Source organism: Haemaphysalis longicornis, unplaced genomic scaffold (assembly GCF_048455015.1).
Source record: "Haemaphysalis longicornis isolate Haplotype H1 unplaced genomic scaffold, Haemaphysalis longicornis Haplotype H1 scaffold_10, whole genome shotgun sequence".
NCBI lineage: Eukaryota > Metazoa > Arthropoda > Arachnida > Ixodida > Ixodidae > Haemaphysalis > Haemaphysalis longicornis.
The window spans coordinates 55,994,476-56,017,130 of NW_027526204.1; the positions used below are offsets into that span (position 1 = coordinate 55,994,476).

General features: G+C 48.5%; 1 protein-coding gene and 2 pseudogenes across 1 annotated transcript in view; all 3 read left to right on the forward strand.

Moving 5' to 3' along the window:
* Nucleotides 1-711: 711 nt before the first annotated feature.
* Nucleotides 712-1,945, forward strand: LOC144159843 (uncharacterized; annotated as a pseudogene).
* Nucleotides 1,946-3,015: 1,070 nt separating this feature from the next.
* Nucleotides 3,016-6,151, forward strand: LOC144159844 (uncharacterized; annotated as a pseudogene).
* Nucleotides 6,152-13,185: 7,034 nt separating this feature from the next.
* Nucleotides 13,186-22,655, forward strand: part of LOC144158570 (uncharacterized) — a 76,248-nt gene continuing 66,778 nt past the window's right edge. Inside the window, exon 1 of the mRNA XM_077689530.1 lies at nucleotides 13,186-13,231. Within this exon, the coding sequence (XP_077545656.1) occupies nucleotides 13,223-13,231 (9 nt within the window). The 5' untranslated portion in view covers nucleotides 13,186-13,222. The remainder of the gene's footprint in view (nucleotides 13,232-22,655) is intronic.

Sequence of the window (22,655 nt, forward strand, 5' to 3'; positions counted from 1 at the left end):
CGTATGCCTCTAGCTTTCCCAGACCTAGCTTGGTGTCTTGGCCAATGTGCAGTTACTTTACGGCGGGAGCCGGATGGCTGGGGTAGCGACCATCTTTCCATTCTCCGAAATCATTAATATTCGCCCTTTTGTCGCGTACATAGTAAACGTCCTATTATCAAGTGGGACCAATTTCGGTAGTCGATTAATCAGATACAGGGGGGCGCTCCCGTCGCCGAGCTGAGCAGACGTGCTCCGCAAGGGCTCCACCGATTTTACTAATTGCGCCACCTAAGGTACTCTTAATCGACGAGGATACAACACCAAAGTGTCCGCATCGATCCCCGGACTCGTTTGACACCTTTTGTGGCCCGGTGACCTGAACTTTTCGTGAAATTTTGGTGTTTCTACACCCGCACGACGATAGGCCTAACGGACCACGCCTAGGCTTAGCACGAGTGAGGCCTCTGCGCACATCAGCGCCGGCCACCCGGCCCGACACGACAGCTCAACGTCCGGATCCTCATCACAGGAGATGTCTACCGCTACCTCGCAGCCCAACGCAGTTCCTCAAAATCGTTTTGCGGCCCTGGCAACAGAAGACATGGACTGTTGTGCAAGCGGCAGTGATTCTGCTACAACCGCCTCGCAAGACCAAGCAGTTAATCGCAGCCTCGGACGCACCGCCATTGTGGCCCAAGGCAACTACCTAGATCGAAAGGACACGGAAGGATGGAAAATCACCGGAAAACAAGTAAGCCAAAGAATTACTACGCCCCAGAAATATGAAACTACCCCAAACCCCACGACAACCCCGCAATTGAGCGAAGTCCACACCAAACGCATGGTAACGAAAATCACCAAAGCATCCCGCATGCCACACATTCTGCCGCGGGAAGAGACCAAGATTGTGATGCGCCCAAGCGGAGGCCTTTGCCTAGCGAGAATTGAAGCCAACATCGTAATGTACGCTGTCCTCACCGTGGCCAGTATTCCCAGAACTGAAGCCCGAGAAGATACAATCTGCACCAACCCCATGCAGAATATCATCGTGGTCAGCACCCCCGATGACACTAGAGCACGTCACTACGCAAATGTACGCCCCCATGTACATTGGGGGCCGCAACTACGACACGCACGCTTATTGCACTGCACCCCACGGGACAGTTAAAGGAGTAATCCGAAGCATCGCAATCGAGGACACGGCCGAGAACATACAAGATAACGTAGTCAACTCCACGAACCCCCTAGCCTTAGAGGCACATCGAATTGGCACCACGACCACGGTCATTGTACTGTTCGCCGGCCCAAAAGTCCCCAACTACGTCAAATATGGTTCCATGCTCCTCAACTGCGGATTATACAGACAGCGCTATGACGTATGCAGGACATGCGGGAAAATTGGCCACCGCACTGATGTATGTCCCACACCAGAAGCCAAAATCTGCTTTTCGTGCGGCACACCCAACCCAGCAGCGGACCACACAATGCAGTGCAGGCCCCACTGCAAGCTATGCAACGGACCACATTCTACAGGCAAAATGGACTCTACAAACAAGTAAAGGTGCCCTTTGTAGTCACGAAACGCAGATGGGAGCGCAGAAATGCCGCACAACAAGGGTCAACGTTCTCTTCTCAAGACTTCCCACAGCTGCGCACACAATCGCAGAAGCAACAACAACAACAGAATGAGACACGCCAACAACCAGCTATATCAGAGAGACGCAGTCGCTCACGGCAGCGAGATAAGAGCAGAGGTCGCTCAGCAAGCCGTAACAGAAACACGGACGACAATCGGAACCCACACATGGAAACCAACCACAGCAAGCCACGCCAAGGCGAACGAATCAGCTGGGCCCAGGCGATTAACCCACAAACATCGCACGATAATCCTCGCAACGCCGAAATTCCACAAAGGGACTCTACCATCCAAGCACTGCGAGCGGAGAACGACCAGCTCAAGTGACGCATCACCGAACAAGATGCCCATATGCAAGCCATAAACGCCAAGTTGGACCAGCTCCTCAACGCCAAGCAACAACAAATAATTCCGGTACCGACAATGCCACCCCACCAAAAACTTACAGCACAGAGCAAAAATAACGGCACCTCAGCCATGGATACACAAGTCCCCATCGCCACAGACACTAGCAGCAAAGAATCCGAAATGCTGAACACAGTTAAGACAAGTGATCCAGCACCCAAGAAGAGGGCACTCGAAAATGCACGAGAAAGAAGAATCAACGCAAGACTAGACAGCCTCGAAGAACGCCAGAACAGACTCGAACAGGCCGTTAAAGCAAACAGCGAACGCCTCGACGGGGTGGAGCAACGCCTCGACGCTCTCAGACAAACATGCCAACAAATGATGGCAATGATCCAGAACATACAGGCAACAATGGAATCGCTCATAAAAGTGCAAGCAACGTCAGGAACTCACCCGCAACAATCTTTAATCCATCCTCAACAATGGACGGAATAGCATCAGCAGCCACACCTAACCCAGGACACAACGCCACAACACTACATCACCTCCTCATCTGGCAATAGAATCCCAATGGCATTCAGGAGAAGAAGGCGTCATTACAACAATACATACAGCAAAGCCCCAAGAGACCAGACGTAATAATACTCCAAGAAACACACAACGAAAACCCACCAACCCTGCCAGGTTACCGATCCTTTGCGAAGCCACCCAGCGCTCGAACTGTTGGAAAAAGGGCAGGGCAAGGGGTCTGTACCTTGGTCAAGAAGAATCTCACCTCAATCGATCACGACCTCCTCCCTAACGGCGCCATAGAGCACACCACAATCGAAATAGTAACCGGGAAACGAAGACATCGGGAAAGCACGTTCATAATCAATATATACAGCAACACCAAGCACTACCAACCGAAGTTTCGCACCCTCGTCCACAAAGCACAACAACTTGCCGGCCCCAACGACACCCTATTATGCGGAGACTTCAAAGCACAACATACAGCCTGGGGATACACCCATACCACAGCCAAAGGCCACAGCCTCTATGATAAAACCATGGATGCAGGCTATCAATTGTTAAACGACTCAAACGCACCTACTCGAAATGGAACGTCGGCACAACGAGACACCAACCCAGATCTCGCCTTCATAAGAACACCCACTGCACCACGAAGTATCACTTGGAGGAACACTGGAGAAAAGCTAGGTAGCTACCATTGTATACTCGAAATTACTCTACCCATCGCCACGGCTACCCAGAAACCATGGAGCCAGCACCTCACTGATTGGAAAGAATACAGGAAAAAGCTAGACGAGAGAACAACGGATACCATCGAAGACATAGAAGCATTACCAACTTGTTAAACGCTACAACCAATGACGCAACTCAGACATTAGAAGCGGAGCAAGAGGTTCCAATGATAGACAGTAGATTAGCTTACCTCCTAAAAGCACGCAACTCCCTGAAGAAGCGGTGGAAACGCCAACGCCACAACCAAAAGCTCCGAAAACGCATAGCTCAACTCAACCGGGACATAGAACAACAGCACAACCCTCTGCACAGCACAACAAAGAGGCCGATGGCCAACTTCACAAAAGCAGAACGTGGCATCTCCTGCGCCACCTACTAAACGACCAGACCATCAAGGGCGCTCAACATTAAACGCTAAACAGCACCATCCACAAAGCCGTCCGAGAATTGGGAGAAGCCGAAGTACAAAGACGCCTGGACGCCAAGTACCTCCCTGCAACACCACCAGACCCTCTCCCAAACTATGAAGGCGCACCCAATGACCTTTTAGACGCCGATATAGAAGAATGGGAAGTGCGTGCAGTCCTTCAAACCATTGACTTTAAATCGGCGGCCGGCCCAGATCAAGTTACCAACAAGGCGCTCCGAAATTTCAACGACACAGCAATAGAAGCCCTAACCAAATACTTCAACAAGTGCTGGCGCACGGGCAAGCTCCCGCAACAATGGAAGACTGCGAAAATGGTACTCATCCCCAAACCGGGCAAGCCACCCCACATTGACAACCTGAGACCTATATCTCTAACATCCTGTGAGGCAAGTTGCTCGAACACGTACTCCTCAATCGCTGGCAATGGTTCCTGGAAAAATCCGACATACACCCAGACACGATGCTGGGATTTCCAGCCAAATTATGCACCCAAGACGCCATGTTGCTCCTCAAGCACGAAATCATTGATCGAAAATTCCTCACCCTGGACAACAGAGCAGTACTTGGACTAGATCTTCAAGCAGCCTTTGACAACGTACACCACTCGGCAATACTTCAGCAAGTGTCCAACCTCAATATGGGACCGCGAACTTTCGCGTATATCAAGGCCTTCCTGACCAACCGAATGACAAGGCTCGTGGCAGGGGAACTGCCACTCCCACCTAAGCAGCTGGGAAGCACGGACACCCCAAAAGGCTCCGTAATCTCCCCTCTGCTGTTCAACATAGTCATGATCAGCGTCGCTAGAAGACTCGAACAAGTTATTACCATCCGGTACACGATCTATGCAGGTGACATTACGTTGTGGTCAACAGGGGGTTGTGACAGCCAGATAGAAGTGGCCCTCCAAGAAGCCGATACTGCATTCGAAGAACAACTACGCCCCACTGGACTCAAATGTTCGCCAACAAAATCCGAATTTCAAGTGATTCCACCACCAGGAACGAGAAGGCCAACCGAACAACACACCCCCGTCAATGTGGTCACCCAGGATGGAATGCTGATAACACAAGTCCAAACGATCAGAGTGCTCGGGTTGCACATACAAGACTCGCATCACAACAACGTCACAGTGCAGAAACTCCACGCCAAGCTCACAATGGCCACTCGACTCCTCCGGAAAGTGGCCACGCGATACCAAGGCATGAGAGAAGATAGTCTACTTAGACTCACCTAATCCTTGCACTAGGTCACATCGCTTACGTGGCATCCTTTCACAACTGGAGGGCGGCCGAAAAGCTAAAGATAGGTGCAATGATCAGACGAACCTACAAGACAGCACTGGGACTATACGCCCACACCAATACGGACCGAATGCTCGCACTAGGAGTACATAATACGACAGACGAAATCGCAGAAGCCCAAAGCACAGCTCAGTATCACAGACTGTCCCATACTAGGACAGGGCGAGCAATACTACAAAGAATCGGACTCAATACACCCACAACGGCTCCAAAGAAAGCAACTCCGCTACCCCAGACTCTCACCCAACGCCTACGGATTCCCCCCTTACCTAAGCACATGCACCCACAGGCTCATCAAGAGAGACGGTCGGCGAGAGCCACGGCCCTTACGAAGTGGCACGTCAAAGACCCACACGCCTACTACGTGGACATAGCACAATACCCCCAACAACCAGATACGTATGTAGCAGCCGTCCTCGCATCCGACACTGGGATACTCCAAACATCTGGAAGCATACAGTGCAAGACACCCACACAAGCCGAAGAGCTGGCCATTGCACTGGCACTTACGCTTCCGAAATGCCGCACGGTCCTCAGCGACTCGAAAACGGCCATACTCAACTTCGCTACAAACAACGTCAATAATACAACTGCCAGAATATGCTCCACCATACCATCAGGCCACAACATTACCATCAAGTGGTTCCCCACACACGCTGGGCAGTTAGACACAGGACCAAACCAGAATGAAGAGGCAGACATGGAGGCACACGCGCTAACCAGCCGCGGCTCCCCACCCCACCCCCTCCCTCGATTCACCTGACACCTCGGTCCAATGACGGTGAATACTCCATCACCTCCTACGGAGACATTCTCCAGTAGTACAGAACAAATAGATGCCTCTTCCCACCCTCCCATCGAGACCTCACCTGTAAGGAAGCTACTACACTACGACAAATACAAGCACAGGCTATATGGACACCCGTACTGGCCCGAAACATATGCCCCGCCATATATACAACAGACATCTGTCAACAATGTCAACAAGCAAGAGCCACCCAGAGACACGTGCTCTGTAACTGCACCCCCCCCCCAGACCGACTAGACGATGCAATGCCTCCTGCCATGCGCACCAAGATCACAAGCCAAGACCCTGAAGACCAAAGAGACGTGGCCCAGCACGTGCTGGACATCCTGGCGAGACAACAGCCGAAAACGTCACCGTCACGGGTTGGCATGAGTAGGCTGCCGCCCCTGGCTGTCTAGCACGCTCGTCTCACCCCACCCCCATCCCATGCCGGACTGTCAATAAAGTTGTTTCTCTCTCTCTAATCAGATACAGACATTCAAAAAGGGCCCTTTATTGTTGATACAAAGGGCTCCAAACTGTTCCTACAAAGAAAGAGTTTGCCGGGTGAGATCAAGAAGTTTGCGGGGATAAATTGGTCGCAGTTAGGACAGGACTGGGATAATTGGAGATCTATGGGAGAGGCCTTTGCCCTTCAGTGGGCGTAGATAGGCTGATGATGATTGTAATGATGATGCTTCGGCCAAACAACTATGAAATGTGCAAGTCTAAATATTACAACGCAACATTGACATAACCCGCTGAATAATTTAGTGATGCCTTTAGTTCATGTAAGCTTTTGTTCAAACCAGACACCCCCAAATTGTTGCTCCTTCACTTCCTATATTGTCACAGTAATAAAATAACGAGTAGCGTCTTCTTCATGTTGTTCTTACGGAGGCTATCATCATCATCACCGCCACCTAGATGGAATTCGCCTTGGCTCCAGAAATGTTTCAATTTTTCTGGTGAAATCTTTTTGGTGACCGACTACAACCATCGGACTGCATACGTAAAGTCATCAGGAGTGCGCCGGAACCAAACCTCGGGCAGTAAGTCGACTTTTACGAGTTTTACGGCCACTTGAAATTTCGAAGCGGACGTTAGGCCTAGCAACGGCCACGCCAGCCCCACCTCTGTAGATGGCCGACAGGCCGCTCGACGGGGCCGCTGGACATGCGACCAACCTGTCTCTAGGCCCATCCGAAGACGAAGCAATGGAAATGCGTGACGTTCACGACGATCCTCCGCCAGAGGAAAAAGATGAGAATGCCCACATCCCGTGGATAGAAGTTACAAGCCGGTCGCAACGCCGCAAGATGCAACAGCTCCCTACCACGACGCCACTAAAACCGGCCCTCCGCCAAAGCCACGTGGCGCGCAAGCCGAAAACCCTACCGCTTCCCGCTGACGACTACAAGCTGGCAATCCGTCCACGAAACGGCCTCCAGCTGAGTAAGGTGAGCCCTATAGACCTGACGAAAGCTATCGCACGCGAAGCCAATCTCCGATGTGGCATTGCGGAGATAAAGATCCGCATCGATGAAGAACAGAACGTTCTCATAGTAAGCACTCCATCGCCGGCGACCGCTGCAGCACTTAACTCTATCAAGAAACTCACGATTGGCAATAACACCTTCGAAGTTTCGTCCTACGGCGTTTCTCCAGACAACTCATGCAAGGGCGTTATCTACAACATCGGATTGAATTACACCCCCAAGGAAGTCCAAGAAGCCATTATGGCCCCGAACCACGAACTTCTCACCTGCAGAAGGATGGGAAACACCGGCACCTTCATGCTCACGTTCAAAGGAAAGAAGGTACAGTACAGCATCTATGTCGCTGGAGTAATAACGAGATGCTACCTGTACAAGCGCACGGTAGCATACTGCGACACTTTCCACCAAGTGGGCCACAGAGCCGACGTGTGTCCCAACCCACCGAAAACGCCCAAGTGCAAGACATGCGGATCCCCGTTGACAAGCAACCAACATGACTGCCACCCAAAGTGCCTTCTCTGCAGCGGCGCCCACACCACAGCGTCTAAGGCGTGCCCACAGCGGTTCCTGGCCCCGGTGAATCGGCGGAAGCAAGTGGGGAATAGCCAGCCCCCCCGTTCGGGCCACTCCAGGTCCCCATCTTCACGACCGAGGAGAAACCAGGACCGCTCCCGTTCCAGATCCCAAACGCGGAGAGGCGGCTCCAGAGGACCCGACAGGGGTTCGAGTGGCTGCAGGCTGCGCTCGGAGTCCAAGTCGCGGGCCTCCTCCCGAGGCCGTTCCCCAAGCGCCACGAGAGGAAACCGAGAAGGCTCCCAAAACTCCCAGACATCGCTGCATCGGGTGAGCTGGGCAAAGATTGTCGATCCCAAAGCTCATAACTCCCTCACACCAACAGAGAAACGTTTGCTAGAAGAAAATGCAATGCTTAGGGATGAGATAGCAGCCATGCGCGCAGACATGGCGGCAATGAAGGAAGAGTTAGACAACTACCGGAAAGCGTCCAGCTCTGTAAACACACAAATGCCCTCCCCAGAACAGCGCAATCGCGCCGTGACCATACCGCCACAACCAGCCGAAGAACCCCTACAGCCGAATAACCTATTGCAGCCAGACAATAACTCCAACATTATCTTCCCACAGTGCGCAATGGAAGAGCAGGCACAGACAGGTAAACGTGGCGCGTGCTATCAACGCCATGCAAGCAGCCCAAAGTGCGCAAAGCCTTCAAATTATGGAAACCCTGAAACAAATAACTTCCCACCTAACGAGGCTCGAGGGACGGGTGCAGGTTCTCGAGGAAGCCGACTTCAATACCCGAACCAGGAAGACCACCAAAACAGATAACGCCAACCCCACATGTCTCTCCTCACCCATGAATCAAGATGGACCTTCATCCACCCAGTAATAAATTGTCTCACGGACAAGGAATAACTATATGGCAGTGGAACTGCAGAGGTTTCAAGAACAAATATGGATCACTCTCCCAATACATCTCCTCTTCCACGACGATACCAGCAATTATAGCTCTGCAAGAAACTAATACACCAGTTCGCCTTCCAGGATACATTACGTACGAAACAGGCACAGACAAAAGCCTGCACACTCTGGTCAGCAAACGATACGTGGCGATTCAACACCCACTTAAGCAGTCCGAAGAAATTGGCATTCTACTTGAAATAATACCACATGTCCACAAGAAGGCCCGCTCGCTGTACGTTTTGAATGTGTATTGCAGGCCTAAAAGCTCCCCACTCATTCTTCAGCAAGTAATTGAACAAGCGACACTCAAAGCAGCCAACAACCCGTTTGTCATTACGGGGGATTTCAACGCTGCTCACCCTCTGTGGGGATACGCATACACCAACCCAAGAGGCACTAGCCTACACTCGCTGATAGAATCTCAAGACCTCACGATTGTCACAGACCACAGTAGGCCTACACGCATTGGCACAAGCGTCACCAGAGACACAGCTCCCGATCTGACTTTTACGAAAAACATTCCTCAAGTTCAATGGATCCACACGGGCGAATATCAAGGCAGCGATCACGCCATTCTATCTACCACTGTAATAGGATCGGACTACAAAGCAGTAATAGGTCGGGCTCGCCTCACAGACTGGACGAAGCTCAGAGAGGAACGGAGCAACCGCTCACCAGCCGAAGAAACCCAAGTCGAAATCTCGTTACACGACTGGATCAAACAACTTCATCAGGATTTCCTTGCACACACCAAAATAATAAAGACAACCACAGCCACGCCGTGCATCGACTCTCATTTACTGCACATCTGGGAAGCGAGGACTAGTTTGCAGCGGAGATGGAAGCGGCAGAGACACAATCGAAGACTACGAAAACGGATCGCACAGCTAACACAAGAAGCTGCGAAGTACGCCAACTCTCTCTGCAGGGAAAACTGGCTTTCTCTATGCGATGGCCTGCGCGGCACCCTCACCACTGCAAAAACATGGAAGCTCCTCCGCTTCTTGATCAACTCCTCAGTTAGCAAAACAGAGTCCCATCACAACATGGCTAAAATCATACACCAATTTCCTGGAGACATGGAAGACCTGCTCACAGCCCTCAAGAACAGGTATCTCCAGACACACCCAACAGAACCTCTACCACCATATTCAGGAGCACCAAACCCGGCGCTCGACGAAGACATCCAACTGCACGAAGTGACCGCAGCCATACAGACTTTGAGAAGACACACAGCTCCAGGAATGGACCACATTTCTAATAGGATGCTTGTTAACCTTGACGACCCGTCGCTCTTGGAGCTCACCAATTACTTCAATAATATCTGGAAGGAAGGAACAATACCTGAGGACTGGAAGACCGCGGAAGTTCGGCTGATTCCGAAACCAGGAAAACCACCCAGTATAGAGAACCTCCGGCCCATATCTCTTACTTCGTGCATAGGAAAACTCCTGGAGCATATCATCCTCAAAAGACTTCAATCCTTCCTCGAAGACACGGGAAAACTGCCCCCAGAAATGGTGGGCTTCCGACCCCATTTATCAACGCAGGATATACTGCTCCAGCTCAAAGAAGAAGCAATGAGACCCGCAACTCGTAATTCTCCGACGGCTATATTGGCACTGGATTTAAAGGGCGCTTTCGATAATGTAAAACACACGGCCATCCTGGAGAAGCTGAACACCCTGGACTGCGGAGTCAAGACCTACCAGTATGTCAAGTCTTTCCTCACAGATCGGAAAGCCATACTCAAAGTAGGGGACCACACCACGGACCCCTTTCCAATAGGAGGACGTGGAACTCCCCAGGGGGCTGTGCTATCTCCCCTCCTCTAACATTGCTCTCATAGGACTCCCTGCACTACTTAATTCTATTCAGGGTATAAATCATGGTCTCTACGCGGACGACATTACCATCTGGTCCACCACGGGTTCAGTGGGAGCAATGGAGGAGCGCCTACAGGAAGCAGCGGACGTAGTAAATGGCTACGCAAGGTCATGCGGGCTGAGCTGCGCCCCTCAAAAATGCGAACTATTGCTCGTGTCTCCAACTAAACAGAAAGCTTGAGACACCCACCATCGCCATACACATAGATGGGCACATTATCACCCTTGCTCAAAGCATCAAGATACTGGACGTCACCTTTCAGGCGGACAAGAAAAATATCATAACAATCAACACGCTCAAGACCATGACCGAGCAAGTCACACACATGCTCAAGCGCATAACAACTAAGGCAAGGGGCATGGGTGAATCCGATACACTCCGACTCGTGCAGGCGTTCGTCATCTCGCGGATCACTTACGCAATACCCTATGCTCTGCTCTCAACAACGGAATTGAAGAAACTGGACACCATTATACGAAAAGCCTACAAGCAGGCTCTGAGCCTACCAGTCAGCACCTCGACAGACAAACTGCTTCGTCTCGGACTCAACAATACAGCTGATGAACTCATAGAGGCACACCTATCCCATCAGAGGGCAAGATTAGGCACTACAGAAACCGGCAGATCCATTCTTTCGAGACTTGGACTATCGATTCCGCTTCAACACCCAACACCCGAAGTCACAGACATCCCGCATGATATCAGGCGCCACATTACAGTACCTGTGCTACCGCGAAACATGCACCCAGTGCATCACGCCGACCGCAGAGAAGCAAGAGCCCGTGCTATCTCAAAGCGGTATGGAAGCCATCCTGCCGTGGCGTACACGGACGCGGCCCTCTATCCCGGAAGGCGGGCCTCAGTAGCAACAGTTATTATAGGCCAAGAGCACCGCACCAGCGTATCACTGGACCGAGCCAACCCTCTACTCGCCGAGGAAGCGGCCATTGCCTTAGCGCTTACCCAAACTCAGGTTGAGACCGTAATTACTGACTCTCAACAGGCTTGTCGCAACTTTTCCAGCGGGAGAATACACAAAATTGCACTTAAAATACTTCAACAGAAGCCACTAAGAAGACCCGCCAAGATAATCTGGGCGCCTGCGCACATTGGACTCTCAGGGAACGAGATTGCCCATCTCACAGCTCGAGAATTGACCGGCCGAGCACCTGAAGAAGAAGATCTGCGTCCGCTTCCTCTAGTCTCGTTTCATGAGATTACAACGCACTATCGGCTCCAAAGACAAACGTACGCCCTACCGCACAAACAACTACCCAAGGGTCACGATAGAATACTTCGTGCCCTGCAAACTAATACTTACCCCCACCCTAGCAGAAACCACCACATAGCCCCCACCCTGTATCCCCGTTTGTGCCGCTTCTGCGGGGAGTTTGGAACACTTTTTCACATGGTCGGCGGCTGTACACAAAGCCCACTTGACCCGCCCAATCCCTTCCACACCTATGAGCTTTGGGAGAGCGCCTTGGCCAGCTCTTCCCTCGACGTCCAGCGCAAGTTGGTAGAGAGGGCAGAAGACGCGGCCCGTGCCAATGGACTCCTGGAATGAGGAGGCCACCCTAAGGACTCTTTAATAAGAAACAATAAAAATGTTTAGTCTCTCTCTCTCTCTTACATGGCCTAAATAGTAGGTACATGGTGTTTTTTGCGCTTCACTCCAGCTTGTTTTGGAATGCTCGTTTGGGCGTTTCTTTTATCTACGTACAGCCTTTGCCAAATTTTCTCGTACAAGCCGAATGTGCACAGGACGCAAAACACTTCAATGTACAAGTTTACGTCCCGAGCGAGGCTTAAGCGTTTTATGTTGGAAAGCTAGCGAAAACACCTTCCTTTCTTACTGTCCTAAAATAATTTTGTGAGATCTTAAGGTAAAGCTTATTCTTTGAATTCTTCGTGGTCTGGTAGGCTTAGGTCTGGCCTAGAAAGTATAGACAAAAGGTGTACATAACAAGTAGTTATGATCCCAGCACACTTGTAATAGCATTGACATAAATTAGTAACAGCCAAATGATCCCAAACAAACATCCTCATTTTGGATCCTTATTGCTGTGTAATTTGCCAAACTCTTCCTATTAAACACTTCAACTGTGAAATGCTGCTTCATTGTAGCTAATAATTAAACTGTTTGACTTTAGGTTACATGTAATCATATCAGATAAAACAAGTTCGGTGTTCGTTTGGTCCAGAAAGTGTTCATAAACAGGGGTAATGAAAGTAACTTTTGTGTTAGATAAGTTGGAAGCAATAAAGAACAGTGTAATCGCTCAAGCGAAGATTCCCATCGCTGGCATAGCTTCGTATTAAGCCTTAGCCCTAATTTCTAGTAGCATTTAACACGTATTTCGCCTGCAGGATTTTCTGCGCTCGACGCGTGCAGCGTATGCAGCAGTAATGCATAGCTGCATAAATATAGCTCAACAATCACGACCGAGTACACTGCGAAAGCTGTTGCATGCCAAACATACAAACGGGATAAAGAAACAGCTGTTCACGCAGCGTTTGTTTTCCTTCATATGGAAAATGTTCCTACTGCATGTTGCACCCAGTACAACCGTTGGATTCGCGAAGCTTGGGGTGGGCGGACGGCCGGAGGAACCTGAAGCAATGATTCAGGTATATTTTCAGACTTTCAAAAATTTTACGATCATATTAATACGTTTTGAGAAATACCGGAATCGCTTATAACGTTTTTTTCTCCGCCACTGCTACCGCCAATGGTTGTTTGGCTTTCCAGCGAAAAAACAATTCTATTCGTTATTGATAGATTCTGCACTACACTAGTGACCTTAACCCGTATCGAAAAAATGACACAAAACGGATATATATAGGACCGTTTCTGTTGTACATATAATTCCACATGCACATGCTACAATACACTACTTTTTCAGCAATTTGTTTTGGCTCATCGCATATAAAGTTGGAAACATAAGAAACATTATTCTTACAAGAGTATCCCTAACTGAAATTACAGGAGATGTATTTACAAATAAGTATTGCGGCAAAGAACAGAGGCTATCCGGAAATTCTAAAATTTCCTCCAGAATTCAAAATTCTACCGGAATTTTTCATCATTTCTTTGCCTATTTCTTATGATAGTACGAGTAAGTTTAAAAACAGTTTACAACTTATAAAGATGTTGTTTCACTACCAATACCAAACAGTAATTGTTTACTCCTACTGTTACACCAAGCGACAAGACGGAAGTTTAAAGTGTATGTGAAATAAAACTGGCAGTTTTGCGTCTACATCGAAGGTAATTTGGGTGTTACATGATCTTACAGTCGCCAAGCCATACACTGCGCTGTTTTAAAGTATTCACGACGATTGCACAGAAAATATGCTCCGCCACCAAAAAACTCGCAAGTTTCCATACGGAACGGTGTCAAGAAAGGGGGCACAAAATCCCCGCAGTCTTTTATAGTCTGCTTGAAGGGTGTTTTCAGGAAGCCTAAGTGGACCAAAACAGGTGCGAAAAAACGGCAGATATATAAGCTACCTGAAGCTTGTAGACGACAGCGTCTTCAATTACAAAGGGTGCTTTGGTTGCAGAGTTGAAATAAACAGCCAAAACCAAAAATTACGATCCATAAACAGGGGAAAAAAGACGCATTTGAGTTAGGTAACGAAATGTTGCAAAGACTGAGCGATCATAATTACCTTAGGCGAGACACAAGTGCTGATCCCAAAAACTGTGAGAAAATTACGGCAGAATGTATGTGTGCTCGGCTACATTCGGTAGAAAGTATTCGACTTGAATAATACGCGTCTTTTGTCCCTTAAGAGCTGGATATGAACAATGCGTTTTTCCAGGATGACGTATGAGGCAGAAACGTGGGACCTCACTGGCTAGTTCAAAGGACAATAGGACAATACAGGGCTAGGGGTCACGCTTGGCGATCAGAAAAAATCTGCGTCGATTATTAAACAGACTCGTGTAGGAGACAGTGTTTCAATAAACAACAGGAAAAAGGGCACTAATGCGACACCTCATGCGCGTGAGGAACAACACGCGGACAATACGTTTCACGGACTTCCCGGCAATGCCGGCAATAGGCCCTACCCTCGGTGAGCATCGACTAAAGACTCGGTCGATGGATGCAGGACAAATCTTCGGGGAAAAGAATAGATCCTATGGATTGCAGACAACCAGGCGAATGATGATGGTGAATAGTTTGTGCTATCTTCGTCGCACCCACTATTTGTAGAGTTAAATAACTAAGTTGTTTTACCATCGGAAGGCTTTATGCTAAGCTTCTCGAAAATGTATCTGTACTGCTTCATTTTCTTCTCAACTGGAAATTAATTTGGATATGCGCTATCCTCTCATTTTGCACGACGTTATCACGAAGTTTTGATCTGAACAACACGCAGGTACAACAAACTAACAACAAAAAAAACGGCCCATTTATGTTTGATTGCAGTCGGTCACCCAGTTCCAGAACGCCGCCCTAAGTTTAAAAAGAGAGATATCAAAGGTCTTAATAATTACGGACCCATCATCCTAGTCTTATTTGCATAGAAGCTACCTATTGAAGCCGTTAACCACATAAACCACAGCCTAGACGCCGAAAACGCGGGGAAGACGATTGATTTAAAAAAGCATACTCTATATCACGTGAATGATCAATACAGAAACCGAGAATTCTGAGCAGTGTAATGAACTCGTGCATGTGGCATTCACAGGCTGTGTGAAAGCATTTGTTTCCATAGGACCGGGTGATACCATCTCGCCTGTGCTGTTCAAAGCATTCGTGGAAGGGTTATTCAGGTAGCTTGTCCGGGAAACCGCACCATTACGGAGAAACCGAAAATCCTAGAAGCGTTTGAGGGTCGCAGACGACATAGCCTTCCTCCGCGAGTCTCCAGGAAACCTGGAAGATTATTTCAAGCACTTGAGAATTTTTGTGTACGGGCTGCAGAAGTATTGTGTAAAGTAAAGTAATGATAACTATGGATGCTGAAGGTGCATCCTCAGCATAAGAAACTGAACGTTAGAAGAAATACGACAATATACTACAACGGACTGGTTATCAAAGGAGGTCCAAACCCCGAGAACAAAACCCGGCGCAGAATCGGCGTGGGCTCGTGAGCACTTGACGGGAACCTCCAAGTCATGAAAAGAAAGCTACCTGTGCACTGAAAAGATTACTATACAGCCAATCGGTGCTGGAAGAGAGGACCAGAACTGGACGCGTTCCTGCACAAAAAATGCTTCTGTCTGGTCAACGTGCTTTCAACGAAGGATGGTAGGAGTTACACTAACAATCAGGAAACGAGCTTTCTTAATGCGGGAACAAACCCGAAACAAGTTAACTTTAAAAGGGCAATAATTGGGGCTTGGTGCTAGACAGCTGGAATTGAAAGCGCCCAAAAGTGGAAAGTTAGCAAAAGCAAGCAGAAAGACAACACGAGACGAAGCGCAACAAGCAACAGGTTTATTTGTACATATTGAACGTGTATTTACCCAGTTTGTATGGAAAACAAAAGCAAACATTTCTTAAAAGACGTGTGATAAATAACATGGGCACGCTACGGGGGGGGGGATATACTCAGTTCTTGCGGTATTAAGAATTTTACCTATGTTCTGGATGAGGTGATCGATGGCACGCTCACGTAGTGCCCTTCTTTTCCGGACACCATGCTGTATGTTTTACATATCTCGCGCTGTGTGCTGTCGTCTCCTGACCTCAGGAAAACGGGCGTTTTCTTACACAACGGCATGCATTCCGATTGCTGGGTGTGTTTAACAGAGTGAATGTTCACAAATGCTACCTGGGCCTTTTGTTCAGGCAGCGACTAGTATGCAGCATGTTTTACTTACTCCAGGGGAGTGGAGTTTGTCAAGTGGCATTGCCATACATCCATAAAATTTCCCACCACCGAAACGAAGGCAGGCGCAGAAGGCTTCACAATCATGCGTCGGCCTGATTGGTCGCTGCCGCAACGAAAGGCTCAGGGAGCGTAAGTGCCCGTTAGTGTTGTGAAACGCTCCCAGAAATTTAGCAACCCATTGTGACAGATAGGAATGCATGCCGGAGTATAAAAAACTCCCGTTCTCCTGAGGTCAATTGAAAAGAGACAGCGCGAGTTATGGGGAGCCTATAGCATGTGTCTGGGCAAAGAACCGGAGTACGTAAGCAAGCCATCAATCACCTTATCGGAAAGAAAGGCAGAATTTCTTGTCCCAGTAACCGCTATCCCTAGTACCCACACAGTACTCCGAATCGCTACCCGCAGCAATCGGGGCTAGTGACGTATGCGCTATCAAGATTCAGCGACAGGCGGGGGCGGTTCGAAGAGACGTGAGTTGGGTATCTTCCACTTGTTACGAGCAGGCGTCTTCTATCCACGAGCTGCGTACGAAGCGCGACCACGCTTATTCCCTTTGGGTACGTGAAATGGAATGTCCCTCTCCGCCTTAACATCGAGCGCAATTGCTTCTTTGAATACCAGAAGCCAATTTTCTGCAGCTGGCAAGAAGATAGCCGAAGAGCCTACTGTATTATATATGATACGTTTAATAATTTTGAACTGGTTTGAGTGTTCATTTTGGTTTTTGCATGAATGAAGTCACGTCACACCTGAGTAAAGGTACAGACGTTTCTGGAATTTTTATTTGTTGGAAATTTGTTTCAGCTTTCTGGTGCTACATTAAAGCTTTCTTATATTTCTTGCATCTTTAATCCAAAACCTCATTGCTTAACGTACTCGTGTTACAGAGAACAAAATTTCGTTTATGTATTGTTTAACTTATTTTCCGGTGGATGTTTTCTTTCCTGTGACTAAGCAACCGGTGTTCGCTCCAGCCGACATTAATTCAAACCGAAATAGCAACACCGCCGCTTGTAGTTGATAACAAACGACCGCAGCCGACCCTCTACTTTAGTGTCTCTTCTTTGCAGAACTGCGATAACAGAGTACACCGTTATGGGAAATAACAAACTTTGCCTTGAGTTGAATGTCATCTGAATGCCAGAAATTCCTCAGCGAGGGTAATTTTACCCAGCCGGTGCTGTAGAGGTCGCGACGCTCTCCCCCACATGCAAATAAACCCCTCTGTTGCCACCGTAGCTGACATCAGTGCATTGCCAGCGGCTGTGTATTGCTTTTCATTCCCAAGTGCAGCTGCATGGAGTGTATTTATGGCAATACAAAATGCCAAAACTCTGAAAGGCCATTTTAGTGAGCGTCGCAGCATGGGCGGCTGCTCATTTCAGTTGTGCCGGTACCCACGTCCCGTACTAGCAATTTCGATTTTTTGTTAGCATAACGCTTGCGAGAAATTTTTATTTCTTGTTAGCACGCCTACTTTGGAAACGCGCACAGCGCTTGCGACTCTCAGCTGTATATTAGAGGTAGCCTTACGCCCGTGGACACGTCGATTATATATTCACAGTACTCCTATTCAGCCTAACTTGTGTTTTGTGTGTAGGGCTCTACGTTTGCGGTCTATCGCCTCTTCCATTAACTGTAGGAGCTTGCCTAATACTTCTTCATCTATGTATCTTTCCTGTGATGGCTTGTTGTCGCCTTCTTTCTGAGTATTCTGGGTTGTGGCCCTCCTTTTCATGGGGGGTGGTACCCCTTCTTGCCTAGCTCCTGTGGTCTGCCTCGACCCTTGAATGTCTGATTACTGCGTCACTTCCACTTCCATGGCTGTGCTGTGCATATTGGGCTACCCGTTTTGTTTTAGTCTTGCGATTTCAGCTTTCAGAGTTCTGTTTTCTTCCATGACTAATTCCACCATTTTTTTAATCGCCGCTAACTCAGTTTGGCTCTCATTTTCCCCTGATGGTACGTTCTGTTTGTGTTGTTGTGTGGAGCTGTGGGAGACGGCGCTTGCCCAGCTCACCTTGTTTTGGTGGTTTTCTTCATCGCTACGGTCGTCTCCGTGTGATGCCACGTTGTTCCCGTTCCGTTCTAGGGACTTGAACCTGGATCTGGAGCTGGATTCATCTCGGAGCCGTGATGTCGATCTTGCGGTTCGTTTGCCGGAGGGCGGGGTGCCCCGGACGCCGTTTCTCGTTGCTCTTCCTTTCTCTTCTTCCTTTGTTTTGTTACTCACATCTTCTAACAGAAGTAGGCGGAGGAAGGAGCCTCATCTGTCTCTTTCTAGTCTGAGGATGCCTGTGCTGTTTTTTTCAACGTTGTGTTGCCCTTGGTTCTGTCTGCTGTAGCCATCTGTTTGACGCTGCTGTGTTCTTTTCCTTTCCCACTTAAGTTTCTTCAGAAGATAAGGGACCTGGTATCGCTTACGACATTTCTTGTCTCCTGTTGGATGATCTTTACCACATAGGGCACACTTGGGATCACATCTGTGATCTTCTGGCGGCTTCTTGGTGGCAAAGCCTTTGCATACTTGGATTTCTGGTGTAGGGCAGACATCAGTTCGGTGCCCAAGTCTTCCACACATTTTGCATATTTTATGGCATTTTTATTGCAAGCAGCAGCGATATTCAGCTCATCACCCTTGAAAACTATGACGGCTGAGTTTTTTTCCCCATCCGTCTTGCTTGGAGGATCTTTGGGTTTGTTGTGTAAACTAGGTTCTGGGTGATGTCATCATCGCTTTCTTCCACCGGAATATTGTGTATCACACCCTTGGTGCAGTCCTCAGGCGGCGTTACGTAAGTCGTGATTTCGTGCGTTTGTCTGCCAATGGACAGTTCTGTGATCCTATTATACATCGCTGCGCGTTCCATGCTGGGGGTGCTCGCGACGATGATGTTTTTAAAGTTGTTGGTGCCAAAAGTACCTTCCGTCGTCTCTTCGGCTCTCAGTGCTGCATCCCGCAGTATCCAGTCCTTGAGGAGCGCTTGGCTTATCCTGGAGACGTTGAGCCCGTCCCTCGGTCGCAATACTATTTTGATATCTTCTTTTGGAAGATCCAGCTGGCACAGAGCGCGCACCTTCTTGCGGCCCCTCAAGCGCCCGTCTACACTTCCTTACACAGCACCGGAGCCGGCGCGATCATTGTTGTTGTTCTGCTTTCGCGTAAGGCTTAGCTCGTTCAGGGCTTTTGCGCCCGCTGGCGATGGCTCGTCATCCATCCCGCCTCTCTAGTGATTTCTTCCGGGGTAATTAACTCACCTTCAACCTCCACGACCTCCATTCCGCGGTCAGAGCGCCCGGGGCGAGCTCCGAGAAGCGTCGGCACCGTCACCTCAGGGCGAGTCTCGGCTCGCCTGTGGCGGAGATCTCGCCGTAACTTGACGGCCCTCGGCCCAATCTTCAAAAAAATGATGTCATCGGGTAGCGCTCACCTTCGGACATAGGAAACAGGTATTTGTTTACTTGTAACACCAGAATTTCGCCACCGATGGTCAAAAATCACGGAGCCCATGTAGACTGCTGCCACCCTGCGCGGCCCCCTGGCGGTGACCCCCGCGTCTATCCGATTACTCTAATTCGACATGGTCGAGGGAACTCCAAGCAGCAGGTAGCCATTCGCGCTGTACACCCCAAACTCAAAAGTTGGACCTACGGAGTGCCCACCTGAGAGTTGCTGTCGGTATTCATGTGAAAGGTGCGTACCTCCAGCGCAGCGCATACTCGCAGTGTGGGATTGGCCAACCAAGGAATCCGCCAGAAGAAAGTTTCGCGTTCAACCATCGTCGTCGTAACACGAAGGTAGGTGTGCATAATTTGCTTGTGTTATTGTACTTGGAGTAGTTGCTGCTCATTCAAAAGGGTTAACCGTGACAAGCACGAATAGAAGCAAGTTTCCCTCCTTGGACCCCCCAGCATGTGGCTACCGCAGCCCTTCCAGCTCGGGCCGAGCCACTAAGTGTTAGTTCGTTTAACGCTTGCATGTAGCCAGAGCAGAATGTGGGCCTCGCTTCTCAGAACGCGTGAGGATGTTCGCTGTTGGTTCGTTGTATCGTACAATTTTAGTACAGGTGTTAACCCCCATAAATCATTATGGAAAATAATTCTGAGTTTCGATTGGATAACGCACATGACTGCTCCCTGCTAAATCAGTACCGGTACTCGTTTCTATAAACGTTTGTTCTGTGAACACTAAGTGAAGTAACATTCGTTTTAACTGCATGGCTGCGTGTTAAGAGGGACAAAGATGGGCTAGTAAGTGGTGCTGTTTTTTCCACTATCCCAGGAATTCCCGCAGATAGCGAGTTGGATAAAACACGGTGAATAACTGTTTCAGCCCAATGTGTAGCGTGGCGAGGAGGCGAGCTAAACAATGATTCATTATAAAGCCATCGAAATAGTTCGTGTAGGTTCCATGTGCATTCGTGTTAAGCCCACAAAATTATTATTTACATATCTAATAAATTTGACGTTTTTATGTTCAGTGGGAAATTTATTGAGTGTGACATAAAGGGCAGAAATAAACTGCTGAACGGAGACTAATGGAGCCTATACACGTAGCCCACAACAGAGTTGACCTTGTCGATGGTAAAAAAGATGAACGAATCTTCAGCCACACCTATTTACACCGATTAACGTCTGTCGATTGATTCCACTTTCGAATGCCCGTGATATTGGGGAAAACTCAAAATGTCAGAACTTCCAAGACTATTGTGCGCGCAATTGCAATACTCAGCTATGTAAGAAAGAAAACCATGAGAGTTTCAGCCCTTCGTAAAAACCACGTTTCGTATAAGCAAATAAACAATATTCAATGATGCGAAGAAGAAAGAAAATATGGTACGCCATTTTGGTTTCTTATTTGCCTAGCGAAGGGGAATAAAAGCCAGCAGTTTTTGTCACAAAGTAAGGCCAATGGGTAGATCGGAGGCATCGAGCCAAACACTGAACGTGAAAAGGTGGGCCAAAAACAAGTGCCTGTCCTGATGCTTCCTAACAATGCGGAGGCCCGAGGTTTATATTTGGTAACTCTCAGTACAAAGACTGTTTCGCTGATGTTCTTTTTAAGCGGTAGTGTTTTCTAATAACATGGCTTGTTTTCGATGGTGAGATGGCCCTTCAAAAATCCGGCCCTCTGATAGCCTCCACATAAATCGATCTGACTGGCCTGCACCCGTGCTTTGCGGGCTTTCCTGTTTGATTTAAATTCGTTCCATTGTGTCTGCAGATAAAGCATGCTACGAGACCGTGTCGTTGGACCTTGATGCAATGACATGTATTGTGTCGATGTCGCCTGTGGAAAGAGGAAAGCACACTACGTCAGCAATTTAACGATAGAAGCGCAGTTCCCAGCCGCAGTAAAGGCACTGCTTTCATTTCAGTGTTGTTTGTCAGCGAGCATCGTTCCCAATCAGCATCTTTTTGAGGGGCTCATCCTACGCTTTCAGGGCTTTATTCAAAGCAGCGAGCTCATCCTGCTTCGCAAGCGTTTCATCAAACGTATTGCCTAAAATATTTACACTTTCCCTCAAAGTAACGTCTTCACCGAGGCCTGGTACCTAACATTTCCGCTGAATAGAGGAGTCAAATTCTCTGCGAAAGGCGGCACCTTATTGTTGAAAGATGACTCCAAGCAGTGCCAGCTTTTTCACCAACTCTGCAGTCGTCATCTTTGTGTCAGCAAGGATGCTAGAAGCGTAATAAGCACCAAAAACGATTGCAAATCCAACGGCTAGCCGTGTAGGAAACACATTCAGCAGGAATATTTTATTTATTTATTTATTGAGATACCCTAAGGGCCGAAAAGGCATTACATAGGGGGAGATTGCAAATCAACCAAAAAATTGCATACAAGTCACATGTGTCAAATGATTGCAGGGTGAAAAGCCTGAACAAAACATAAATGGCGTACAAGAGAAAAGTACAAGAGAATAGTACAAGAGAATATGGATACATAACTAGAGCGGATGTTCATTTTTTAAAAACGCTAACAGAGCACTCTGGAACGAGGACAACTCGGTTAGGTTTGCCACACTGGCAGGCAACAGATTCCACTCGGCAATACTAAGCGGTAATGGTGAATTTTGGTATTTGTTAGTTTTCGCGAATATGGGCCTGACTTTATGCGCATGATCGATGCGTGCTGATACGTAAATTGCCGGATGAACATGACTGCTTGAAGGCAATAAACCGTTGTGATAAAGAGCAT